Raw genomic sequence first — 25,907 nt, 5'->3', positions numbered from 1 at the left:
ATCTATTTTTTTTTACATATTTCAGCTAAATCAAAAGAATTATGACTTGAGAAGATTGGCTTCCAAAAATAGCTGCCCACTACTTTAAATTCCATTTCATAAATATTTCGGAGAATGGCTGCATCCCCAAACTGTCATTCAATAGAGAGAAAATAGCTTTACTACTGATAGGCTAGTATCTGCTAATTCTTAAACTGCATAGCTCTACCTTCATACTCATTTTTAAAAGATTTAGTGCACATTGATTCACTGAAAAGTGACATTTCATTAAGTGTATTCTCAATCTGTGGCTCAGGGTTCTTCCATTTTACTTTCTAATGGGGAATATCAGGGGCAGAACAAACCCTCGTACCACCTGACCATTAAACCCAAGGAGCAATTTCAAGAAATTTTACCTTCTGAAAACACAGCTTGTTGGCAGTCAAGGTCTTGCTGACTCTGTATTCTCGGCCACATACATCATGCACACCTTGACTTGCAAGCACCTGTACCACGTGTAGTGCTGTCACCCTCTGCTCTGCCTGGACTATGCACCCTTCAAGCCACTCTTCAACTCTCAACTTCTCAGGGCAGCTTTCCAACGAACAGGCTCCAATAATCTCTCCCTCTTAGAGCATTCTGGCTTTGTCAGTATAATTATCTTAATATTCCCTTCTATGGAAACTTCTAAGTTTCCATACATATCACTTTACTCATTTCTCACCCAAAACTGTGATATGGGGAAGAAGAAGATGTTACTGAATTTGCCATTTTTTCCCCAGTTCTAGCTTTCTCTACAACTAAGCCATAATTTCCTTCAAGGAGAGGATCATTTCTTCACTCATTCTTTAGTCCAAAGAGCACTTGCTGGCCTGGGCACTGGAAGAAAATAAAAATAAAAGCAACAATCCCTGCCTAGAGGGGCTCATAGCATAGGTGGTGATGAGGGAGGGTTGGAGGCAGACATGCATGTAGGTCAACTGTAACAAAACACATTTTTGTCGTCTCTACATCCCCAGAACCTGATACAATTTACGTGACATATGGCTGGGGCCTACCAACTCTAATGACATCATCAAAGGAACCAACCTAGGAGAGAGATGAATGAACACTATCAAAACTGCCAGGTGCAGAATTTTATCTCCACCATTTACCTTTATATGCCGCAGCTCTGAGAGTTCGTGTCTGAATTGCAAGGATCTAGAAAACCAGTCATAATCTAACAAGAAATGGAGGTCCCTGTGCCCGATCAGCAGCCTTCTCGACCCCGTGACAAGGCCTGACCCTTCTGGCTCTTGGCCGCAGACATCGTCCTCTCAGCAGAGGTGGGTGCAGGGTGGCAGCACTGCCATAGTTTGTAAGAAGGCAGAATGGGAGGGAAGCAGCATAGCAAAGTGGACATATTAATAGAGTAAGACCTCAAGGGGCATCTAGGAGAACCCCTCTGGAAACAGGTTGTAGTTTAACTTACCCAAGATAAGGTATATGGCTCACTTTCCATCTTAAAATGCTATACTATTCCTTAAAAAGCAATGTAGAGCAGAAAAAGGGATGGAAAAGATGAAACTGGTTGTCTAACTAGTAGAGGTAGTGCTCATTTTTAAACCTTTTTTCACAGTGAGAAATAACTGAAATTAGCTAACTCTTAAATACTATTTTTATTTTGAAATAAAACACATACACAAAACAATCCTTAAATTTGTATGGAACCACAAAAGACCCTAAGTAGCCAAAGTAATCTTGAGGAAAAAGAACAACGCTGGAGGCATCACACTTCTCCTGATTTCAAACTATATCACAAAGCTATAGTCATCAAAACAGATGGTAGTGGCATAAAAACACACATAGATAAATGGAACAGAATAGAGAACCGAGAAATAAATTTACACCTGTATGGTCCATTAATTTATGACAAAGGAGACAAGAATGCACCATGGGGAAAGGACAGCCTCAACAGTGACCAGCACGGGGAAAATGGGACAGCCACAAGCAAAGCATAAAACCGGACCACTCTCTTACACCACACACGAAAGTCGACTCAAAACGGATTAAAGACTTGAATGTAAAAGATAAAACAGTAAAACTTCTAGAAGAAAACAACAGCGCTAAGCTCCCTGACATCAGCCTTACTAATTATTTCTTTTAGATTTGATGCCAATAACAAAGGCAACAAAATTACATTGAACTAAAAAGCTTCTGCACAGCACAGGAAACCATCAGTAAAACAAAAAGGCAACATGAAAAATGGGAGAAAATACTTGCAAATCGTCCATCTTGTAATGGGTTAATATCCAAAATATATGAAGAACTCACACAACTCAATAGCAAAAATAAAATAAAATAAAATTCCAATTAAAAAATGGGCAGAGGAAGTGAAGTCATTTTTACAAAGAAGATAGGCAAATGGCAACAGTTACATGAAAAGGTGCTCAAAATCACTCATCATCAGAGAAATGCAAATCAAAACCATAATAATATATTACCTCACACCTTTTATAATAACTGTCATCAAAAGGATCAGAGATAACAAGTGGTAAGAATGTGGAGAAAAAGGAACTCTTGAACACTGTCAGTGGGAATGTAAACTGGCACAACCTCTATGAAAAAGAGCACAACGGTTCCTCCAAAATTAAAAACAGAAGTACTATATGGTCCAGAAAATCCACTTCTGAGTATATATATCCAAAGGAAATCCAAACAAAGAGATATCTGCACCCTGATGTACACTGCAGCATTATATACAATAAACAGGACATGGTTACTGTATATAACCTAAGTGTCTATCAGCAGATGAATGCATAAAGAAGATGTGGTATATATAAACAAAGGAAATCCTGCCATTTGTGATGACATGAATGGACCTTGAGAGCATTATGCAAACTAAACTAAGTCAGAGAAAGACACATACTGTATGATCTCACTTATACGTGGAATCTTAAAAACTGAGAACAGATTGGGATTGATGGGGTAGCGGGGATGAGTGAAATGGGTGAAAGGTGGCTAACAGGTAAAAACACCCAGGCAGAAGGTAAGCTCTGCGGCTGTAACACACACGGTGACCACAGTAACAGGACTCTACTGCGTATTTGAAAGTTGCTAATAGAGTAGATCGTCCAAGTTCTCATCACAAGGAAATAATTTGTAACCATGTGATATTGGATGTTAACTAAACCTGTTGGGGTAATCATTTCATAATATTTATGTACCAATCATTAAGTTGTACACCTTAAACTATGCAATATATATAGTTTATGTATAACGCAATGTTATGTGTCAATTTTATCTCAATAAAACTGAAAAAAACAAAAACAGAAGACGTGCAGGGAAGTACAGAAAACTTGAAGAGAAGCTCAATGAATTATCACAAAGCAAACGTCTACAAACCCAGAGCTCTCAGCTTCAGAAAGAGAACATGGCCTGCAAGGGGCACCCCAACATCCCACCCTCTCCTCTCCCCAAAGCAACTTCTGTTCTGACTTCTAACACCAAACTTCAGATTTGCATAGAATGAATAAGTAAAAATGAAAATTTTTCACTCTTAAGTTCTCTACACCATCTCCAGACTGGAGAAGACTCCTTCTATAGGATATTTTGTAGTTAACAGCAAGATAAGAGCTATAATCCCACTATATTCTCAAATTCAGCTATCAACACACTATAGGATTCACAGGCTGAGTGCCTGCTGTGCACGAGACATTGTGGGAGATGTGTGTGTCACACCCCAGGGCTGGCTGAGCTCCCCTAGTCAGCACTAATGACATGAGCACAGACACAACGCTCCCCTGCCCGCAAGGAGCCCAGAGTGGGTGCTACACAGTAACCTCCCAGCCACGCAGCGGACAGGCTGATGGGCACAACCACAGGGCACAAGGGAAGCAACCGCAGTGTGGCCTCAAGCTACCACAGACCGAGGTGCAGCGCTTGAACTGCAGGTCACATGAGGCCAAGCGCACGGTGGTTAGGACGCAGGCTTGGGGGCTGTTACACCAACAAAATGCCGGCGACTTAAAGGCCACAGAACTGTGTTTCCCTGTCCCTTAGCTGCCCACCCGGGCAAGCTCTGGGCGGTCAAGGACGCAGATCCGCGCCTTGCTGCTCTGCCGTCCCCAGCGTGTGGCCCCAGCATCGGACATCCAGACTGGCCACTGCCTCTCCATTTTCCCAGACGGAGTCCAGCTCATCCTGCATGCACCCCAGACCCTTCTCTGTCAGGAACTCAGCCCATGCCCACACCCAGCAGCAGCAGAGGCCTGGAGAGGGGGTCTTCCCCAGCAGCCCTTGCCCAGCTAGAAGCAGGTGTAGGGGACGCAGGGAAGTGGGCCCTGAGGGCCAGGAGCAGTCTCCGCCCAGGGGAGGCAAGGGCCACACTGAGGACCTCACACTATGTCGCAGCTGAAGGAGACTGGGAAGGATCTTGCGTGGGGAATGATGCAGACCACTTGATGTTCTAGGTTTACCGCCGAGAGAAGTACAGGCCAGCAGACCGTCAGACACCACCGCGGAATCCACAGGAAAGACCCGAGGCCTGACCCCCGCGCTGAGAGTAAGAAGCGCCTGCCGGAAGGAGGGAAGCGGGTCGCAGCCGCGGAGCCTGCCAAAGGGGACACTGATGCCCACAGGCTTCCATCGTCAGGCCGCTCGGAAGGCCAATGACACAAAGGGTATTCAAGGCCTGTGAAAAGCATTATGTGCTACACAAACTTCAAAGTAAAACATTCTCTCAAATTTTTATGAACTATTTTAGTACTATTTCCTTTGTTAAAGTTATTGTCTACAGTTCTTACTTCAATGTTACTACTTATAATGTAAGCAATTATCTTTTTCCTTTTTGATTATAAACTTCTTTGCATCTCCTCAAATTCTTCTCTGAAGCAGATAGGAAAGGAAATTCTAAAATGATCAGATCTGGCAAGTGAGAACTTAGAGATGGTGAGACGTTGGCTCTAAGGGACACAATAGCTGGTCTTCTGAAAAACCATGTTCAACACTAACTATGAGACCAACATGTGAAATTTCCCCCTCGTTTTTGGAGCAGGCAAATCAGTAAAACTATTGCTGAAAGTCAATGAAAAAAATAAACACACACCAAGGATAAGCACCGCATTATTACCCTGCGGAAGGAGTCACATTCGTCCGCTATCCACCTGGTCCTTATCTCTGCATGATATTCTAAGAGGCTCTAACTTCAACAGACCCAGGGGTCCTACAAGGCTCAGACTTGGCTCAGGGCTAAAGTTCCCAAAGCACAGGGCAGCTGCCACATGTCGCTGAAAAGAACCCAGGCTTGCACTGGAGTCCCTGAAGAATACTGGCAAGCAGCCACTGTATTACCTGATGTCCACATTTTTTCATCCCCATGAGGGCTCTGGAATGGATAGCAAGACCCCATGTGGGGAAGTGGGAGTCCCTACAGCCAGGATCCTCCCCTGACCCTTAACTACTTGATGGTGCAACTGGCCTGCTGCTAGGCTACTGCTCCCACACCCACAGGCAATAAGCTATTGTTGACTGAGTCATTATCTAAAGAGCTCCAACGGGTGCTCCGGGAGGAGGCAGAGACGAGGTGGACCATGACCTGCAGACTGCTGGATGCAGGCGTGAGTCTAGTGCTTAACCTATCACGGTGAACATAAAACCAGGTATAAACCCTTTTACACCAAGAATGTCCTGTTGCCATTTCTCGGTCTCACTGAATCCACAGTGAGCTTACCCAGGGCTGCGGTCCTCAGGTGAGACAGCCTAGCCTGGCTCCTGGAAGCACCTGCAGCCACCATGCCCACCCCAAACCTGAACTCTCTAGACTGTTTCTGCTCCCCCAAAAGATCCAGAAGCAGCCAAGAAATACAGGGCCCTCCTCAAAGATCATGGGTGGAGGAGAAGCTGAACAGCTGAGCAAAACTAGAATATTCTTCAGCAGGTTGGTTGAGGGGTCGGGGCACCTGGGAATTTTCCCATAACAAATGAATAATAGTGTCATTGCCTTCAGGAAATTAATTTTTTTTTAAATCACTGATAGCTGCAAGTATACAAAACATATAGATAATTGTCAGTGCACAAATAGGATTGAGTAAATACATAAAAACATGAACAGAAACCTATGAATGAATGCACCGCTCCTAACCCTCCAACTGCTGCTCACAGACTCTCAAATTTAAGGAATGTCTCTGTCCTCGGAACTCCACCACCCACTACTTCTCAGCGCTGCTGCCAGGACTCAGTAGTCCACATTGGATAATGCCATCATTTACACGCACGTCTTAGATCTATGCCTCTCGGATCCCTGCTCCCCGCAAGAGTTCCAGCCCCCTCCGCAGCTCCCCTCCAGCCCTGCTGGTGCAGCTCTCCACACCATGACGACCAGTCACTGCTCCCGGGGATGCGGCAGCCCCTCCGCCCCTGTGCACTGGCCCTCCAATGGCGATGGTCCCCAGGAGCCACCTTGCTCCTAGGCACTTCTCCTCTTTCATTCCAGGGAATCATACACAATCCAGCCACTACCACGACTGATGACCCCCAGCTGACGTCACCAGCCTGAACCGCCCTCCCGCATTTCAGCAGAGATCTGCCTCTCTCCCAGAACACATCCACCTGCACGTCCACTGGACAGCACTGCACCTCACGCCCACCACACTCTGGAATCTGCCCCTTGGGGCTGGCGCCACCCAAGCAGCTCTCAACTGCCTCTGGGAACCACCCCACACACAGACCCTGCCTTCCCCATCAACCCCTCCTCCCACTGTCGCTAAAACTGCCTCACCCGACCCTGAATCATCTATTCCTGCCTTCTCCCCACAGCCTCCCATGCGGCCTGATGCACACCTGGCAGGTATCTGCTGAGAGCAAGCTGGGATGAAGGAAGTTGTCCCGCTGCCTCCAGGGAGTCCTCCTGCCAGTCCACAAGCACGACAGCCCCCAAGGTGAGCTCTGAACCACAACTCCTCGCTTACGGGGGTCTGCGGCTATGTCATGAGCTCAGCTCCTCTCACCAAAACGCCATCATCGTGAACAACTAGCGACCCAAGCAGGTACCAGGTCTTATACGTCACATCATAAGTCATGGTAGAGTTCCACTGGGCAGTGACTTAAAAATATGCATGCAAGGGGTCATGACGCAGTTAGCAGTAGCTTAGGAAAGAATTCCAGCAGGATGGACGGAGGACTTGACTGTCCATGAAGTATGATCTCACCTATGTGGAATGAGTTGTAGAGAAAAAACAGGAGGAAATACACCAAAATGGTCAGCATTCAGTTCTGTGTATTGGGATTATGAAGAATTTTTTGCAGTTCTCCATTACATTTTTCTTAACTTTTCAGACTTTTCTTACAAGGAGTGTTCATTACCTTTGTGACAAGAAAAAATAATAAGAAGCACAAATAAAAGAACAAACTCCAAAGTCTTTGGTTTCGCACTTGCAGCTGCTAGCACAAGCCACCCGGCTCCCGCTCCTGTGCCTCCCCTCTCCCCGCACCACCCTCCCCCGGTAATAGTCTCCAGGGCCTGGTCTGGCAGCACAGGCACCTGGAGGGCAGGCGCGTGGTCCCAGTCTCCCTGCCCACTGGGTGGCGCTGACGCTCTCGTCAGTCTTGAAGCCCAGATACCACAGAGACTTGGTGAACTCCGAAGGGAAGCCAGAAATCAAAGCTAGAGTCACCTTCACCTGCTGCCTGCTGTACGGGCAGCTCCGGTCAGAAACCAGAGTAACAGTCTGCAGTGGGCAGCGGCCCTGCGATCACGGCCAGCTGCAATTCCTAGCAGGCATGAACTGGCTTGGAGACACCAGGTCCTACACACAAGGGGACCCAGAGGCCGGGGAAGTGAACCAGGCCTGCCTCTGGAGGAAAGGTGCTCTCCTGAGAGGAATGTACTGAGAGACAGCACAGAATGCCTGGAAGGAACGTGCAAGCCTCCTCTTAGCTGTCCTTCCTTCCCTGCCTTCCTCCCTCTAGAAACTTGCTATTTGAGAAGCAGACTTACCACAAACCATTCTCAGCCAATTCAAGAGCCTACTCAGTTCTGCTGCCCAGGCTTCACCAAAGGAAGGAGCTCCACTGTGCGGGAACACAGGGTAACATGGTGAAGCAGCACCCAGAGCACTGAGGCACGCTTCACGGCGGCCAAGTGGGATGCCCTATGGGGCTGAGGCTGAGGGGGCCCTCCAGCAACGGGCCTCTCAATCCACTCTCGAGCACCAGTCACGTACTCTGCAAATCCCTGTCCTCAAATGAGAAGAATCCTAGGGAGGCCAAAGTAGCTGGGCTCAGAGAACAGCGGCGCGGGCATCGCAACAGCCTCTCAGATCTCAGCTCCTGCCCCCGCCAAGGCTCATGTGCATTAGCTTAGGCTTTGATAATCAGGAGCACAGGGTTGTGACTGTCATGGAGGGCCTACTATGTGCTAGACGCCTTCATGTGCATTTCCTTTCCCATGTTACAAATGAAGAAACTGAGGCACATGACAGCTCAGTAACTTGTCCATGGGTGACAGACAATGGTAGACCACCGAATGTCCACAGAGAACTGCCAAGAGCAAAAATGACTCCTAGCCCCGTACTCCCTCCAGTAATTATGCCCCCCACAGAAAGCCAGGTGCTACCAGGCTCACCTGCATGGCACAGTGAAAGAGCACAGATGCAGAGCAAAAAACTCTGAGTCTGAAGCTCCTCTCCTGCACTTCCCACCAGTAGGGCACTAAGTCACTCACTTCTGGGCCTACATCTCTCTGCAGGGGGATAAGAGTCCAGCCTCAGGGCGGCCACAAAGATTAGGCAAGATCCTGGATATCACCGAGAACAAAGCAGGCATTTCAGAAATAATGTTTCCCTTCTCTTATTAAAAAATGCTGACATCCATCAACATCATCCACCACATCAACAAAAAGAACAAAAACCACATGGTCAACTCCATAGATGCTGAAAGAGCATTCAACAAAATTCAACATCCATTCATGATAAAAACTCTCAGCAAAATGGGCATAGAGGGCAAGTACCTCAACATAATAAAGGCCATATATGATAAGCCCACAGCCAACATCATACTGAACAGTGAGAAGCTGAAAGCTTTTCCTTTAATGGGGAACAAGACAAGGATGCCCACTCTCCCCACTTTTATTCAACATAGTACTGGAGGTCCTCAACATGGCAATCAGACACAAAGAAATAAAAGGCATCCAGATTGGCAAGGAAGAAATTAAACTGTCCCTGTTTGCAGATCACATGACATTGTACATAAAAAACCCTAAAGAATCCACTCCAAAACTATTAGATCTAATATCTGAATTCAGCAAAGTTGCAAGATACAAAATTAATACACAGAAGTCTGTTGAATTCCTATACACTAATGATGAAGTAGCAGAAAGAAAAATCAGAAAACAATTCCATCCACAATTGCATCAAAAAGAATAAAATACCTAGGAATAAACCTAACCAAGGAAGTGAAAGTCCTATATTCCGAAAACTACAAGACATTCATGAGAGAAATTAAAGAAGAACGAATAAATGGAAACACATCCTGTGCTCATAGATATGAAGAATTAATATTGTCAAAATGGCCATCCTGCCTAAAGCAATCTACAGATTTAATGCAATCCCTATCAAAATACCAACAGCATTCTTCAATGAACTAGAGAAATCATTCTAAAATTCGTATGGAATCACAAAAGACCTCAAATAGCCAAAGCAGTTCTGAGAAGGAAGAATAAAGCTGGGGGCATATGCTCCCCTACTTCAAGCTCTACTACAAAGCCACAGTAATCAAGACAATGTGGTACTGGCACAAGAACAGACCCACAGACCAGTGGAACAGACTAGAGAGCCCTGATATAAACCCAAGCATATATGGTCAATTAATATATGATAAAGGAGCCATGGACATACAATGGGGAAATGACAGCCTCTTCAACAGCTGGTGTTGGCAAAACTGGACAGCTACATGCAAGAGAATGAAACTGGATTATTGTCTAACTCCATAGACGAAAGTAAACTTGAAATGGACCAAAGACCTGAACGTAAGTCATGAAACCATAAAACTCTTAGAAGAAAACATAGGCAAAACTCTCTTGAATATAAACATGAGCACCTTTTTCCTGAAATAACCCTATTAAAAAATGGGCAGAGGATATGAACACACACTTCTCCAAAGAAGAAATTCAGATGGCCAACAGACACATGAAAAGATGCTCCACATTGCTAATTATCAGGGAAATGCAAATTAAAACCACAATGAGATATCACCTCACACCAGTAAGGATGGCCAACATAGAATAGACTAGGAACAACAAATGCTGGCAAGGGTATGGAGAAAGGGGAACCCTCCTACACTGCTGGTGGGAATGTAAATTAGTTCAACCATTGTGGAAAGCAATACAGAGGTTCCTCAAAAAACTAAAAATAGAAATACTATTTGACCCAGGAATTCCACTCCTAGGAATTTGCTCAAAGAAAACAGGTTCTCAGATTCAAATACACAGATGCACCCCTATGTTTACTGCAGCACTTTTTACAATAGCCAAGATATGGAAGCAACCTAAGTGTCCATCAGTAGATGAATGGATGAAGAAAAGGTGGTATATATACACAATGGAATACTATTGCAACTAGGTTAGCTTTGAGTACTAGAAATAATGTGCAGTGTGTTAGCGGAATACTTGGCACGTGGGTAGCTATGACTAACCTTATCCACTAGCAGTAATTCATAGCTACTGCTTATTAGGTATTTTTCCCAAACTTCCAAGGAATGCCTGTTTAAACCTCTCAGAGGTAAAATACGTATTCTGCTGAGGAAAGACAGGTCTCAAACACTTCTGCCACACACACCTCCACTCCTTGGTGCTTGAAGGAAAGTTTCTAAGCAAAAGTTATTTTAAATCCCCGGCTCAATGATCAATAATGTGAAAATGTGTTCCAAAGTGACTTTCTAACAGAAATCTCGGTTTGCCACCTGTGGATAAAGTGAAGGTTCCTACGGCCAGGATCCTCACCTGAGCCTAAACTACTTGATGGTGTAACTGGCCTGCTGCTAGGCTTCTGCTCCCACATCCGAAGGCAATGAGGTACTATTGCCTGAGTCACTAAATAAAGAGCTCTGCCCAGTGCTCTGGGTGGAGGCAGAGACGGAGGAGGATCACAGACCTGCAGACTGCTGGATGCAGACGTGATTCTACAGCTCGACCTCTCGTGGGGAAAACAAGCCGGGTAATAAACCCCTTCACCCCCAAGAACATTCCATTGTCATTCCTCAGGCTCACTGACTCTATAGTGAATTGTCTGGGGCTGAAACCCATTGGCAAGACATCTCCCGACAGGAACACATTTAAATTCCACACTTGGAGCTAAGGCATACATTCTTGCCTATCTCAGGTTCAAAATCAGGAACACAAGTGTAACCCAGAAGGAGTGACCTAGCCGCAGAACAGGGAGCCGGCTTGGCGCTATACACATGGCTCAGTCTGCTTCAGTCAGGTGAATACAGATCTGCAAAGTTCAGCTCAAGACACCGAGGACAGAACTGTTTATTTTTTAGATCACTGGCAAGTTTAAGAAGTTCAGATCTGAACCAGGAGAGAGCTCCACCGGAGAAGGAATCTCTGTACTTGCAGAAAAAAGGCCGTGTAGTCCCTGTGACAAGCACTAGCACATCCGCCTCGAAGGTCTGGGGCTGCGCTGGGAGGCAGAGCGTGTGCTGTGGGGTCAGGCAGCCATGCCACTTCCAAGCTATGTGACTTGGGAGCGGACAGGCTGTCGCTGCGGATGAAGATCACCATACTTACCCTCAGGGCTGTTGCGAGAATCGCCAAGAACGCATGCAAAGCCCTTAGCACAGGGGCCAAGACAAAGCCGGTATTGATACATGGAAGCTACTGTGCTTTATCATTTTGCAAAAGGGCAGTACGGGGTCCAGGCCTGCCTCCAGTGCTTATCTGGAGCCCCAAACTCCAATGCCAGTCTTAAGGCGTCGCTCTAACCCCGGGGCTACCAGAGGGAACTCTGTGGAAAGGCCTGTGAAGACCGCAAAGCAGGTGTTCCTCCCCATGCTGCACAGGAGGAACCAGAGGCCCAGAGCGGCCCCAAGACTTCCCCAAGGACGCAGGAAGCAGAGGCCGAACCGGGGCTCAAGCCCAGGGTGGGCGCCCCTCCTCACCCTGTGTTAGGCCTGCTACGTGGACCTGCCCACCCCAGCATCAAGGACCACCCAGATGAACAGACTGGTGTGGGCTTTTGTTTACTCTTTCCTCACCAGACGTGTGAGATGTTCGGGCCACAGTGCAGCCCTTACAGAGGCCTCATTTCATGAGTTATATGTTGCCTTTTAAAATAGCTGTGTCTCCTCAAGTGCACAGAACATAAAAGAGCATAGAACAAAGGAGAAAAAATCGAGATTCATCATGGGGGAGGAAGCACAAGCTGGAGACCAGGCAGAACCGGTGGCTGGGGCTCAGTCAGTCTTTCCCTGAAGCTTCCGGGACACGCGAGGCGAGCTGGTGTGCGCCTGCTGGTGCATCCAGATGGGTGTTCGAGAAGGAAGACAAGGTCAGTTTTCCCTGGGCGCCCATGCAGCGAACGTGCAGAGGAGCCAGTCTCCAGGGCTCAGCAGAAACCAACACCCTGTAGGGAGAACGGCGTGCTGACCCCCTCAGGGCACTCGCAGCATCGAGCGCCTGCCCCCGGGGTGCTGCCCTCTAGGGGAGAGTGCCTGCATGGCAGGAACCTTCCTTCCTCTGGTTTTCTCAGAAGGCGGCATAGAACCAAGGACATTCTTATACTCAGCAAATGTTTCCTGAGCACATTCAGTGTGCCGGACGCGGCTAGAAATGGAGAACACGGCAGTGAGGACAGAAGGCACAGCAGGCTGAGTGCTGCGACAGGCAGCGCAGGCCTGGGGGTGAGCGCGGGCTTCCAGAGGGGACCCCGCTCAGCGCGTAGGGAGGAGGAAGCGCCGGGCAGCAGGGGTTATGCGGCTCACGCCTCTCAGAGGTCAGTGCAGAGGGTTCTCAGCCTCCACGTGCATTCAGGCACCCTGCGGATGCTGGGAAAATGCAGATTCCGAGTCTGTTTTCAACAGACTCCCAGGGATGCAGATGCTATTCACTGGTGACCACACCTTGAGTAGGAAGAACCACAGAATATTCCAGATAAACATTCCAGTCTACACAACAGTCCTGTGAGATACATATTAATCCAAATTACAGGTGGAAAACATTACCCAGAGAAGTTAAGTAACTTGCCTGATGTCACACAGTACACGACCAAGCTGGAATCTGAACCCACGGCTACCCAACCCCCCCTTGTCCCTCACACTGTATCATGCTGCTTCCAATAAATATCTGTTCAAATCAATAACTTCACAAGGCAAAGCTCTACAATATAACTCACCCCAAAGACAAAGGTAAATATTTTTGCATCATCTGCACCACTGTCGATATCCACAGGTCTTAATTTATCTTGATTCGGAACGCATCCACAATATGCACATTTATCTAATACATACACATGTATGCTTTAAAGCATGTGCAAAAACACATTCACAGTGACGATACAGTAACTTTGGAAGACAATGTATTGACTGGAAACTGCAGGGCTACAGACAAAGGAACCGCACAGATCCTGTCCTCTGGTTGGTAGCGCTCTCTCTTACGGGCTATGAATTAGCAACTCAGAAACTGCTTTACACATACTGGGGTTGAACAGGAAGCAGACAGCGGACGGTGGGGCCAGGCTTCGCACTGTTGGAGAGGAGAGTTACAGATGAATGAGGGGAACACTTGAACAAACCCAGTAGGATTGCATCAAGTCGGACCCCAGACCAGGGCAAACTCACGTTTAACTTAAATAGATGTGACCTTAAACAGATGGATAAACACATAAGTAAGCAATAACAGATCTGCACAGATTCACCGATTAGTACACACATTTATTTCTTAATTCTGTCCTCTGAGGAGCCTATCATTTCTACAGCTACTTCCCCAACAGCAGTGAATGCAATTCCCCTCCCCTGCCCCTAGAGCTGCACTGCCCTTAGTGACCAGTCAGAGAACTGGTGGGGGGACCCTATTCTGGCAAACCCTGCCCCATCAGGGGGTCAAAGTCAACGTCAGTAACACAGATAACGAGAAGGGCATGTCACGTTTTTCTCATCTGAAGAAAAACATTAGAGAAACCTGAACTGAGGAACCATCCGCAGAACAGCTGACCAGCCCTCAGAGCTTCAGAGCTGTCAACGTTGTGAAAAACAAGGGGAGACTGAGAAGTGCCAGAGTCTAGATGGGGCCCAAGGACAGCCAGAGCGCCCTGAAGACTCTCACCCGGCCCCCTGCATGGACCCTGCGACAGAAGCACAGCCGAGGGTGGACTCGAGAGAGGAGCGTAGCTTAGGTGACCATGATGCACAGACGGCGAATGTGACCCGGCAAAGCGAGATGCCTACAGGGAAACTGCCGAGCCATACGGGGAACTCTACCGCTGCAGCCTCTCTGTAAATGTAAAGCCATTCTAAAATAAAAAGGTGCCTTTTGAGAAGGATGAGATGAAAATAAATACGATCTTTTCTTGTGTCCCAATGTCTCTTCAGAGACCACTGTACCTTTAGACGTACCCGGTCCCAATTCTCAGCCCTCAGAGGCCAGATGGGCAGTGAGTGGGTGCCAGGCAGAGGTGAGGCAACGGTCACACCTCCCGTCCACAAGCCTCCAGGTGCTAAGTATTCTTAAAGCTGTGCTGGCGCCAAGCACAGAGCCGGGCTGCACCTTCCAGCCAACCGGGACTGCTGTCCCAGCTGCAGTGTGGACATCGGAGACCACTGGGGCACATGTGCAATGGAAATACTGCACATTTACATAGTTCAGCATATTTAGTTTTTGAAAATTTTAAATGAATATTAGGGTCCCGTGTACTTTTATAGGTTAAGCTCCTTGAGGGCAGAGTTCCTGTCTCCTGTCTCCTAGCTGAACACAGCTGGCCTGCTGATCTGGCTTAATATAAAAACAAAACTCCTGGATTATTCTGAGGATGCCTCAGGTTTTTTTCTTAACACTCAACTGATGTTTGACAGATTTGATTTTACATTCTTCCAGAAAACCTATCGGAGTCAGTTTCCACCCACTTGTCCAGTGCCTACCGGGTGCGTGGCAGAGGAGGCCTCAGATGAGAGAGCATTGGGCATTCGGACGCTGCACCTACACTGCCACACGTTCTGTCAGACGACGGGTCTTGATATTTAACATGAACGCACAGTCATACTCCAACTGAGTCACGTCGGTGCTGGTGACATTTTACACATCCCATCTGACTCCCACTTAAGGGTTTATCAAAGAGAAAATGAGAAAAAGGCCGGCAGAGAGGTGGGAGGAGGCTCGGGGAGGGGACGCAGGTCCAGGAAACAAGGTCTCCAGCAGTGCCCTGTGTCCAGCGGGAAGGACACAGCTACACAGCTCATGGGATACGCCGGCCCCGGAGCCACAGCAGAGTGGCGAACACGGGGCAAAGAACCAGGAAGGTGCCAGCCCCGCAGGGAGGGCTTCGGACAGACAAGCCCGTGTTGGGACTGCAGTGACGCCACTGATTAGCTGCGTGAACTGTTATGACGTGTCTGCTCTAAACCTCTCCGTTTCCCTATTCCGCATGGAGGTATCAGTAGATTACAGACTATTGGCCAGATGTAAAGAATGTGTTTTCTATGAGGCATCTAGCACAGTCCTTGGTTGGATTAATTTTCTACTGCAAAACGAATGATCACAACCATAACAGCTAATAGTTCCCCAGGGGAAAAGACAATTTGAACAAGCTCCAAAGAGGGTGGCTCTCCCCACTCCCCTCTGGTGTTTGGAAATGTCGGGGAGAGCCGGTCTGTAACTGCTCGCAGGGCATGCCAAAATACCCACATGCCTCAGTTCTTAAGTTCTATACAATTTCCATGCTAAATTCCAATTTTTGGTTATACTTTCGCATTTAAGCTGATGCCATCGAGATGGGCTTCGGCGCTCTCAGCTGCACATCTCAGAGACGATCCACTGTGTCAGCTGTAGCACTTCTCTGCCACTCTCCCACATGACGCTCCGGACACCAGGGGCCAGCCCACGTCAGAATGGCACGCTCTCCTCCGAGAGTCTTCAAATGAAATAGAATTCCTGAGAGAAGCGAGGCAGGCAAAGGGACGGGGTTTGTGTGCCTATGAGCAGAGCTACCGCTGAGTCTCAGAGTACCAAGGACAGTGCTGGCACTTCTACACACGAGGTATAGGTTAGATTCACTTAACTCACAGCAGTCCTATGAGACTAGCACTGTTACTATACCCACTTTATAGATGAGCAAACATGCACAGAGAGGTTAGGTAGCTTGGCCAAGGCGGCACAGATAACACGTTATGAAGCCAGAGTCAATGCTCCTAACCACTGCCTCTTTATAGTCCAGTGGAATCTGCATTAATGATAAATAGAAAAATCACATTTGGTAGGACTTTAGAAGTTCTATCATTTCATCCTCAAAACCACCCTTGAAAAAAAAGGAGGCGACATTATTATTCCCCACTGATGTTTAAAGGAACAGAGATGTAAATTAATTTGCCTAAGATCCCAAAGCATAAGGAGAAAGGCTTGGGCCCAAATCCAGGTTTAGCCCCTACCGTTTCCATTCTATCCAATTTAATTAATTAATATCTGAAATGTACACCCCCACTGACCTCAGGGTTCCACACTGGAACCTTCATGCTACTGACCCCACTGTCAGCCAACACACACGGCCATCCCCCACTCCCTCCCTTTTCTGGTCTGCATTCTGGTGACCACCATGTCCATCTGCCTCTCCCAGAGGCTGCAAGCTTCTTAAGGGCCTGGACACACCCTCTAGCACCCAGTGAAGCACCTGCGAGGGTAGATCATCTCACGAACGCTTACTGAGGGGAAGAAATGATGGCGCACTCACTTGCAGGACTTGGAGATGACATGGTAAGAGTATTCCAGCCAAAAACATTTCATCTGAACCCATCGAACCTTTACATGTAATTACAGTTAATGGAAAACAGGGATAAAGAAACTACTTACATAACACTGTGAGGCAGCAACTAGAACGCAGAAGGGAAGGCATTCCACGGGACCGTGGCCTGGGATCCTCAGCAAGCCAGTGTCAAAGAAAAATGGAAAGGACGGTCCTAGGGCCACACAAACTTGGGGGACTCCCTGACAGATGCAGTGAGAGATCCTGGCTCGCATGCTGGTTTGGGTGAATCAGCTCTAGCAGAATCTGGGGGTCAAGTGGGGTAAATGTCAATATATAATAGTGTATATTAGAGGCAATAAAAATGTACTGAAAAACAAAATTGAGCAGTACTAGTTGAAGAAAGCAAGCTGTAAAATAACATTTATAGTGACCTAGTTTTGATCTAGGGAAAACACATGCACAGGTGTTCACACGTGCACGTGCACTGAAAAAACCACCATGGTATGCACTCCGTGGTGGCCTCCGGGCAGCGGGAAAGTGGAACTTCACTCCTCCCAGTGTCCCGTGTCTCCACTGCGTTACTGGAGGAGTTTTTGCTGATACTGCCTCTGTAAGGACAGACCCGTGTGTGTGTCTGAGGTGTCCCCACGCCCCAAAGCCTCAGAGCGATGGTCTCGGCATCAGGACGGCAGCAGGGCTCCCTGCTTATGCTTGCAGGACGCTGCCAACGAGCACGCTGGCGCTTCATCTGATGGATGGTAAGTTCCCCAGCAGGAAGTGAGAGGTAAACAATCAGGGCCCGGGAAAGCTGAGCCAGCAGGCGAGTACGAAGTGGATTTGTTGGAAGAAACAGGAGGCCAGTGGGAAAGACCAAAGGAATTCAGCTGGAGGCAAGGGGCCCAACTAAGGCAGGCGCTGTGGGAGCGCGGAAGCTCACACCGCCCGGGACACGCTGGCCAGCTGGGAACCGGCGGGGACAGAGGCATCACATACGGGGCCAGCATACTGAGCTTCGATTCCAGGGGGGTCTTCGGGGTTTTCTGTACGTTCAATCGCACACAGAGCAGGAGCGGGCAGAGGCACCTGATGGAATTACTGGGTCCGGGGGTGTCGAATTTGGTGGAAAGATGGAAGATGAATGAAGACAGTGAAGAGGGGATATTAGCAGTCATTAACAGAAGAAAAGTTCACAGAGAATCCCGGAGGAAGTCACTCTATCAATACCCTGAGAATTCAAGGCAGATGCTAGAAGGGTTAGAGGAAAGACCACGAATAAAACTAATGGGCATTAAGAGCTTGTTTAAAGAATTCAAAAGCCATAAAAAAAAAGAAAAAAAGGAAAGGAAAATAAAGATGCAAGGACACCCAAACTAAATGCAGAAATGGTCATATTAAGTAGCAATCTTGCACAGTTACTATGCCTCTAATGTCAAAATTACACAGCCTAGAAATTCTGAGTGTCGCCAGGGGTCCAACAAGACTGCACTGGTATTCAGAAGGTACGCAGATTATCAACGACACTGGTAAGTCACTCGACAGCCAAAACCTATCAAAGGAAATATTTCTGCCATTACAATGAGGAAGGCACATCCTGAGAGCTAGAGTGTGTTCATTTATTTTTAGCCATGCAAGAAAATGAACCCTCCCAAAAAAAGAACCCAAAACTATGCCCACTAGAAAGACTGAAAACACTCATTACTAAAAGCATCCTTTATAAAAAGGGTTATATAAATCTCATTAATACAGAATGCTGTTCAAATGTTGTGATCCAGAGCAAACCGTAAGATTAAGAACTTCAACTTAAGTAAACAGAAATCCTTAGAAAACTGGTATTTGACCACCTATTTGAAAATAAGAGACTTTAAACCATGAACACGCTACACGACCGATTTCACAAATCCAGGAGAACAGCTCAGATCGCTGAGAACACAGATGCGTCAAAGGAGCCCCAGCCCAGGAGCCACCTGCCACCCGGGGCGACTCCGGCAGGCCCGGAGAGCGCGGGCCCACACTGCCCACCCCAGGCCCTCCGCCCGGACTTCACTGCCTGTCGTGTGATCTCACCTCACACTCTCAACACCGAGCCATCACAAAGTAGCCTTGATCTTACCCAGGAGAAGCCTGTGAATACAGGCACCTTTCTCCACGCCCTACCCTCCGCCACTTCCCATCCTGTTGAGACCATTATCCTCATCCTTATTATTTCAATGCACAGACCCTTAGCCTCTTTTGTCTCATTTATCCTTAAGTACTTCATGTTTTGAGGTGAAAAAGGATGCGTGATGAGAAAAATAAGTATTCTGAGCTGCCGTCTAGGTACCTGATGGTGTGACAACCCGTTCACACTGAGGCTGGACATTTAGATATGATTCAGGGCAGCTTAGGGTGCCTGCCCCAGGTCCCTGCTTTGCTTCTCCCATGCCACCTTCCAGAATAACCACTAAGAGCTGTGCCCAGAAAGTTAGGGACCCCCGTGCCAAGTACCCGCAAGCAGCAGAGCAACAGGCACACGCCACCCTGCCGTCTCCCGCTCACTTGAGGCCTGGGCTAGAGGGCTGCCCTTCCCTGGCTGTCTGTGCCCTCCACATCCAGGGTCTCTGTCACGAATCTCGTGACTCCACTTCCTTTGTGTGGGTGTATTAAATTCACTTCCCCAGAGTGGGTGGCCCGGGCCTCCTTCAGCAGATCACAGTCTGCACACGCTCAGTTGAGTACACCAGCCCCAACCCCCCAAAACCCGGTACTACAAGACCAGACAGGGCTTACGCCAAGCAGGCAAGGGTGGCTTAACATCCTAAAACTTACCAGTATAAGCCACTAGACTAAAAAAAAAACTAAAGAAAAAAAAATCCATATGATCAACTCAGTGGACAGAAGCATTTTAGAACATCTAATATCCATTCCTGACCCTCTTTAAAACTCTCAGCAAAGAAGGAATAGAAGGCTCAGAAAGAAAACAATTATCTTCAAGTTACAGAACTGCTTTTAAAGTCAGGCAAAGCCTTACAGCATCTAACAACTCTTCATGTATTTAGTAATGTGTTTTCTTGCTTGCTTCCTTTTATTGTTCAAATTTTCTCATGGGCTCTTCTTTACAAAGCAATGACTTTCCTTGCCATAGGATGTCTTATGCCTGCTCTGAGATGGACATGAGACAATCCTCTGTGCCCTGACTTCCTTAGCGGAGCAAGGAAGACAACCCAGGACATTCAAGTTCCAGTTTGCAAAGCCAGCGGCTTCGGGTGAGGGCCGGGCCGCAGCCGTCTCATCCCTCACAGTGTGCGGATCTTGAAAATGCCATTCAGATTTCTCACCGTGTAGTCTCATCTCCTCTTCAGTCTTTTATTGCCATCCTTTAGCAGAACTGCTCCAAATATGTAAAAGAAGCTAATTCCTCCTTGATTTTGCAAGGCTGATCCTTCAGCTTCAAAAACCTTTTCTCCCCTGTGTTCATGAGCAGGCACTCGCCTCCTTCATGAGGCTTCTGTGATGCTCTAACAGTCAGTACTGGGCGCCCAGCACGTACTGATATTCTGCAGAGCCTGGGGAGGGAAAGAGGAGCGTCTTCTGTCTTGGCGGGGCTTGGGGTGACAGGGCAGCGAACTGCCGACAGCTAAAGGAGTCCTTAGTGAAGCGACGGCAAGGCCCCCAGCAAGGCCGGCCCAGCTCCCGCACTGAGGCCCCGCGCGGCCTGCGCCCTTCCGGGGACTTCCCCCAACGGACGCGGAGCCTCTCCACCTCACAGGTGCATCAAAGCAACCCAGCCACTGTGAGAAAGCTGCCAAAAAGCTTAGGTTCATTCCAAGGCTGTTCAGTGCTAAGTAAGCTTTTTCCTCCCATTTTTGCCTATTTCAATAATGGACGTATTTCTGGTGGGAGAGGAGGCAGAATCCTTTTGTTTAATGTGGTCACAGATTTCACCGCTCTGGACTTTTTAGGGACTAAGGAGGCCACCTAGACATGTATGACATTTTGTGAAATGAATCTTGGGCCTCAGATGTTCATGGTTTGAAATTTCCATTTCCTTACTCAAAGTATACATTATGTGCTTTGTTTCTGTCAGTCAGTCTGAATAGCCAATCTAACTCAACTCTGAGAAGGTTCCTGGGAATGCAGGGAACCCCCTCAGTGAGGGGTTGGGGCACCCAAAGATTTGAGGGCTTCTGAGAATCCTGAACGGTGCCACCATTTACCTCAACCTGGGAGATGCCCCAAGCTGATGCCCCAAGCTGATGCCCCAAGCTGGTGCCCCAAGCTGGTGCCCCAAGCTGATGCCCCAAGCTGATGCCCCAAGCTGGTGCCCCAAGCTGATGCCCCAAGCTGGTGCCCCAAGCTGATGCCCCAAGCTGATGCCCCAAGCTGGTGCCCCAAGCTGGTGCCCCAAGCTGATGCCCCAAGCTGGTGCCCCAAGCTGGTGCCCCAAGCTGATGCCCCAAGCTGGTGCCCCAAGCTGATGCCCCAAGCTGGTGCCCCAAGCTGGTAGCTTCAGGTGCTTCCTAGACAGGTGTTCCCCCAAATAAACATTTTGATGTTAGATTTAACTGTAGCTGCATGTTTGCATTATGATTTTATCATAATGTTCATGAAAAGTCCTTTTAAGGAATGCAAGTGCCACAAATCAGTCCCTGAGATTCCCCAAATTTTGCTTAGAGGGGGTGACCCCACGAGCTGTGAGTCACATCTTCAGGAAGGCCCAGAGCGGTTCCTGCAGATACTCACGGTCTAGTCCTGCAGAAATAAAAAGGGAAAAACCAAGTGAAAACCCGTAATAGCTGCAAGCAGGTCCTCAGGGTGGCTCCACAGCAGCACCACAACTGGGGAACGTGCTGGAAATGCATATTCTCAGGCCCCCACCCAGACCTCCCCAATGCGAATGTCAGAGGATGGGGCCCGGCTCCATCTAACGAACACCCAGGCCATCTAGATACACGCTAACACCCATGAAGCGAGGCCTCAGGGCACTGGCATGACCAAAGGCAGCACGCGATTGGCGGCCAACAGAAGTGAGAGGGAGCGGTTCCTGAGAAGCCATTTCATGTTCTCTCCTTACTGAGAAGGGCTCTGCCGAACGCCTACCGCGCCGGCGCCACACCAGGCAGTGGACATGCAAAGATTAGTAAGCACCACCCTTAACCCTGACCAACTCACAATCTACAGGAAAGACTGGCACACATCTAATACACACATACTCTGTCAGCTGATGCTGGTATTCTGAATAACGTCCTGGTGCCAGCACGGTAAACCATCAGCGACACGAACCGCCTGCATGTCCCCGGCAGATTTCTACGGTGACGGGGCAGAGAGGCCTGTGCTGATGGCCCCACCCGAACGAGCCGGCAGTCAGTCCCCTTCCCATCGCTTCCTCTGCTTTCCACACCCCGCCATCTGTTCGTGTGACCTGCGTCTCTCCCGCCGGAAGGGAGGCTCCAGGTCTCCATCTCGTTCACTGTCAGGCCCCACCCTCCCCAACGGGGCATGCGATGGTTAACACAGCAGGTGTCTGAGCCCTGAATGGGGTGCGTGTCCCGTTACAGGGGGCTCAGACAGCAGTGGCTACTGTGCGCGCAGAAGTCCCAAAAGTGTCAGAACCTCAAGGAACATTCGTCTAGCCTCTCTCCTCTGACATCTGTTCTAGAATTCCACAGGCAGTAGACTTTCCCCTTCTCATACTGCTCAATTTTTTATTAAGCTTTGAAATTGTTGAGCAGATTAAAGGATTCCTTTGAAGCTTTTATGCTTAAACTTTGTAGAAAAAAAACTCCCTGTCTCTGTAACTATTACTGGGACAGATTAGAAATAATTTGGAACTGAACTGGGTTTGCCATTTTGCTGGCTTTTCTTATCTACCCAGGCTAATAGCACGTGCTTTACCCCTTACAACAGCCGGGAGGAAGGCTTATTATCTGCATTTTACAGATTGGAAACTGAGGGTCAGATAGGAGAAAAGCTCACAGTCACTGCTGTACAGCTGTGGCTAGAATCAATAGAGAATGCTTTGTACCCCATAATAAGTTTGGAAACTTAAATTATATAGAGGGGGCAGCAGGATATTGTAGAAATCGCACAAGCTTCGGATTCAGACATATCTGGGTTTGAATTTTAATTTTTACCACATAACTGCCTGACCTCAGGAACATTATTTAATCTTTCTAAGCTGCCCAGCAATTTCCACTTGAACGCTGTGGACTTGCAGTCGTCAGAGAGGTAACGTGTGAATACTGTTTAAACTGCTAAGACTCCTGACTGTCACCTTCCAAGCCTCTCTGGCCATACATCTCTCCAGCCCCAGAATGTTCCACTGCTAGACATCCTTGAGTGTGAACATGACCCAGGAACAAATTACCTAATATGTTTTCTCCTCGCAGTTGATGAGAACCTGATTTTTAACACAGCTTAAGAAAATATTCTATTTGTTGCATAACAAGTTTTCTTTAACTTCAATACATTTGCTCACAAGTTTCTAAGCAGATCTTTCCACTTGGTCCCTTTATAAACACAATTAAAACGTAAAAGCATGTAAGAACTTTATGAATATCCCACGATTCTTTACTGCAAAGGCTAAAGTAATATAAAACATTTAACATGACATATGATAGTATCTGAATATTGCTGGGATTCTGAGGAGTTCCAAAATTAGGCTTTATTCTGAGTGAGAAGAAACTCATTTTACTGTCCTGTTTCGCCTCACTGATGAAAGAAACCTCCTCAGAGAGGAGAGAATCCCTGTGGGGAGGGAACATTTGACCTGGCAATCTTGAATACCTAGATCAAGACAGACTTAGTGAAGGCTGAGCCTGCGCCAGGCAGTAGGGACTGGCCTGTGGCCATGAGGAGCTTATAGATATGAGGGACTTGGGGACATAAGCACAGAAGGGCAACAGAGATGGGAACAGAGAGCCGAGTGGGGACACGGGCAGGAGTGCCTGGCTCTGCTTGTGTGAAGGCTGGGCAGACAAGGTCACACCAGAAAGGGGCCCCGGAGGAGGACTGGGGAGCATGCCCAGAACGAAAGGAACCAAGGAAGGTCTTCCAATCAGAGTGAGCGGCCAGCGCCAGGCAGGAGCAGCCCGAGAGGCGACACCTGCGGGGCCGGGTGGGAAAAGCAGTCCCCAGCCTGAAGCACAACGGGGCTGCAGGGGGTTTGTAGGTACGCTTCAGCGGGTGCAAAAGTTCCCTTCTATTTCTAGTTTGCTGAGGGTTTTTACTGGACACAGATACTATATTTTGTCAGATGCTTTTTCTACATCTATTGAAATGTTTAGATGGTTTTCCTTCTTTAGTTTGTTGAATGAAGAATGACATTTGTTGGTTTTCTAATTATAAACCAACCTTGCATCTGTTCCTCAGATACACCCTGCTCGGCCAATACTTCGCATGTTGTTAAGATGTGCTGGTACACTGCTTAAACATTTGCATCTATGTCCAGGAGTCCTTGTTGTTTGCAGAACCCCTTTGTCCAGTTTTGGAGTCAGGGCAATGTGGACCACAGAATGTGTTAGGACTATTCCCTCTTTTTCAAGTTTCCTGCAGGAAGACTTTACATAAAATTTGTATTATTCCCCCTGCAGTGTTTGGTGGGATGTGGGAAAGAAGCCTGAGGAGGCTGGGTAGCTGAGCGGGGGCCTGCAGAGGCACATAGGAGAGGAGGGTGACGCCGTGGGGTGGGGATGCACAGGGACGTCCACAAGCCAGAACACAGGCCGCCCCGTGGTGTGCCAGGGGAGAGGCAGGCAGGCTCCGAGCTGCATGGGCCCTGTCACCGTGGTGTGTGACACCACCTGCAGGAGCATGGCCTGGCCCCACTGCTCCCCAACCAGAGGAGCGCTCGGGAGCCCTGGCGCCCCGCAATCAAGCTTCAGGTGAGCGCTCCCGGGGACAGAGAGCTCCCAGCTGCACTGGCCACACCAGCGGCACAACCAGCGCGGCAGCCCCTGCTGATGGGCCCGAGCCACCGTCGCCCCTCTGCAGGGCCAGCGTCGAGGACGCAGGTGGAGCCCTCGCACAGACCTGCTTGCGACACTCCTCTGGGACCCTGCTGCTTGCACCCAGTCGGAGTTGTTAAGGCCTTCAGTCCTGGCTCCCCACATGGTCCCCGGGCAGCTCAGACAAGCGGGGCGTTCCCAGATGCTGATGTGTCTGACCCGTCCGGCTCAGAGCCCTCCTTGGGCCCTCAGAGATGCGGGCCTCTCATCACCCATAGGCCCAGGGCACCTTTGCACAACCACTGTGTGTGCATTTTGGCTTCCTGAGTGCTTATAAACCAGCAAAAGGAAGGAATTGCAAAGGATAAGTTTATGGGATGAACACCTGAAGTAAGAATAATTATACAATAAATACATTTTTCAAACAGGAAGAATGCCAGAAACATTACACTTCTATCACCGCACTCCTTGACTCAACCCACAAACACCACTGTTCCACAGAAAGGAACGCAGGGCACACCAAGCCCAACGCATGCAGCCTGCAGTGGAGCCACCTTCCAAAGCATTCCACAGGGCGAAACACTGAGAAACCAGCCTTCCACAAGCACGACGCTGGTATCAAATGCACGCTTCCTGTCCTTTCTGAAAAACCCTCAAAACTTTGCCTTGGAAGAGATGGCAGAAGCCAAGAGCGCCAGCCGGTGGCACATGTGGGTGCCCCACTCACCTTTGTGTGGCCCGGGTCCCCAGGCTTGCTGCCCTCAGTGGGGTTCACAGGTCTGCTCTCCACTCGAGGCCTCGCGACCTGGCGGAAGGGGCTGCACAGTGGGAAGCCGCTCACACTGATTCCGTCTGAAAGAGAGGATAAAGCTGTGAATAAGTTTGCTGTGCTTTTTCAACGAAGGAGATTCAACTCAAAAATAAACAGTAACAGTAACAGGAAAGAATACTCCAACTTCTGTCATAACTATTCCATCTTGTGTTAATTACAACTGCCTGACGCACCTGCCATGAACACACATTCACACCTGCGGCAGAAGAAGTAGAGAATGCAGCACTCCTAAAAAAGGACAGCTCCTTA

General features: G+C 48.3%; 1 protein-coding gene across 7 annotated transcripts in view; it reads right to left on the bottom strand.

Moving 5' to 3' along the window:
* The window catches only part of TRAPPC9 (trafficking protein particle complex subunit 9), a 588,199-nt gene that overhangs the window by 343,570 nt on the left and 218,722 nt on the right, over positions 1-25,907 (bottom strand). For all 7 annotated transcript variants that reach the window (XM_073230280.1, XM_073230285.1, XM_073230286.1 and 4 more), the window contains one exon: positions 25,554-25,678. In XM_073230280.1, coding sequence (XP_073086381.1) covers positions 25,554-25,678 — 125 coding nt within the window. The remainder of the gene's footprint in view (positions 1-25,553; positions 25,679-25,907) is intronic.

The sequence above is a fragment of the Manis javanica genome, chromosome 2 (assembly GCF_040802235.1).
Source record: "Manis javanica isolate MJ-LG chromosome 2, MJ_LKY, whole genome shotgun sequence".
NCBI classification, from domain to species: Eukaryota; Metazoa; Chordata; class Mammalia; order Pholidota; family Manidae; genus Manis; species Manis javanica.
Note: the sequence above shows the minus strand (reverse complement) of the source record. Positions and strands in the feature narration are given on the sequence as shown.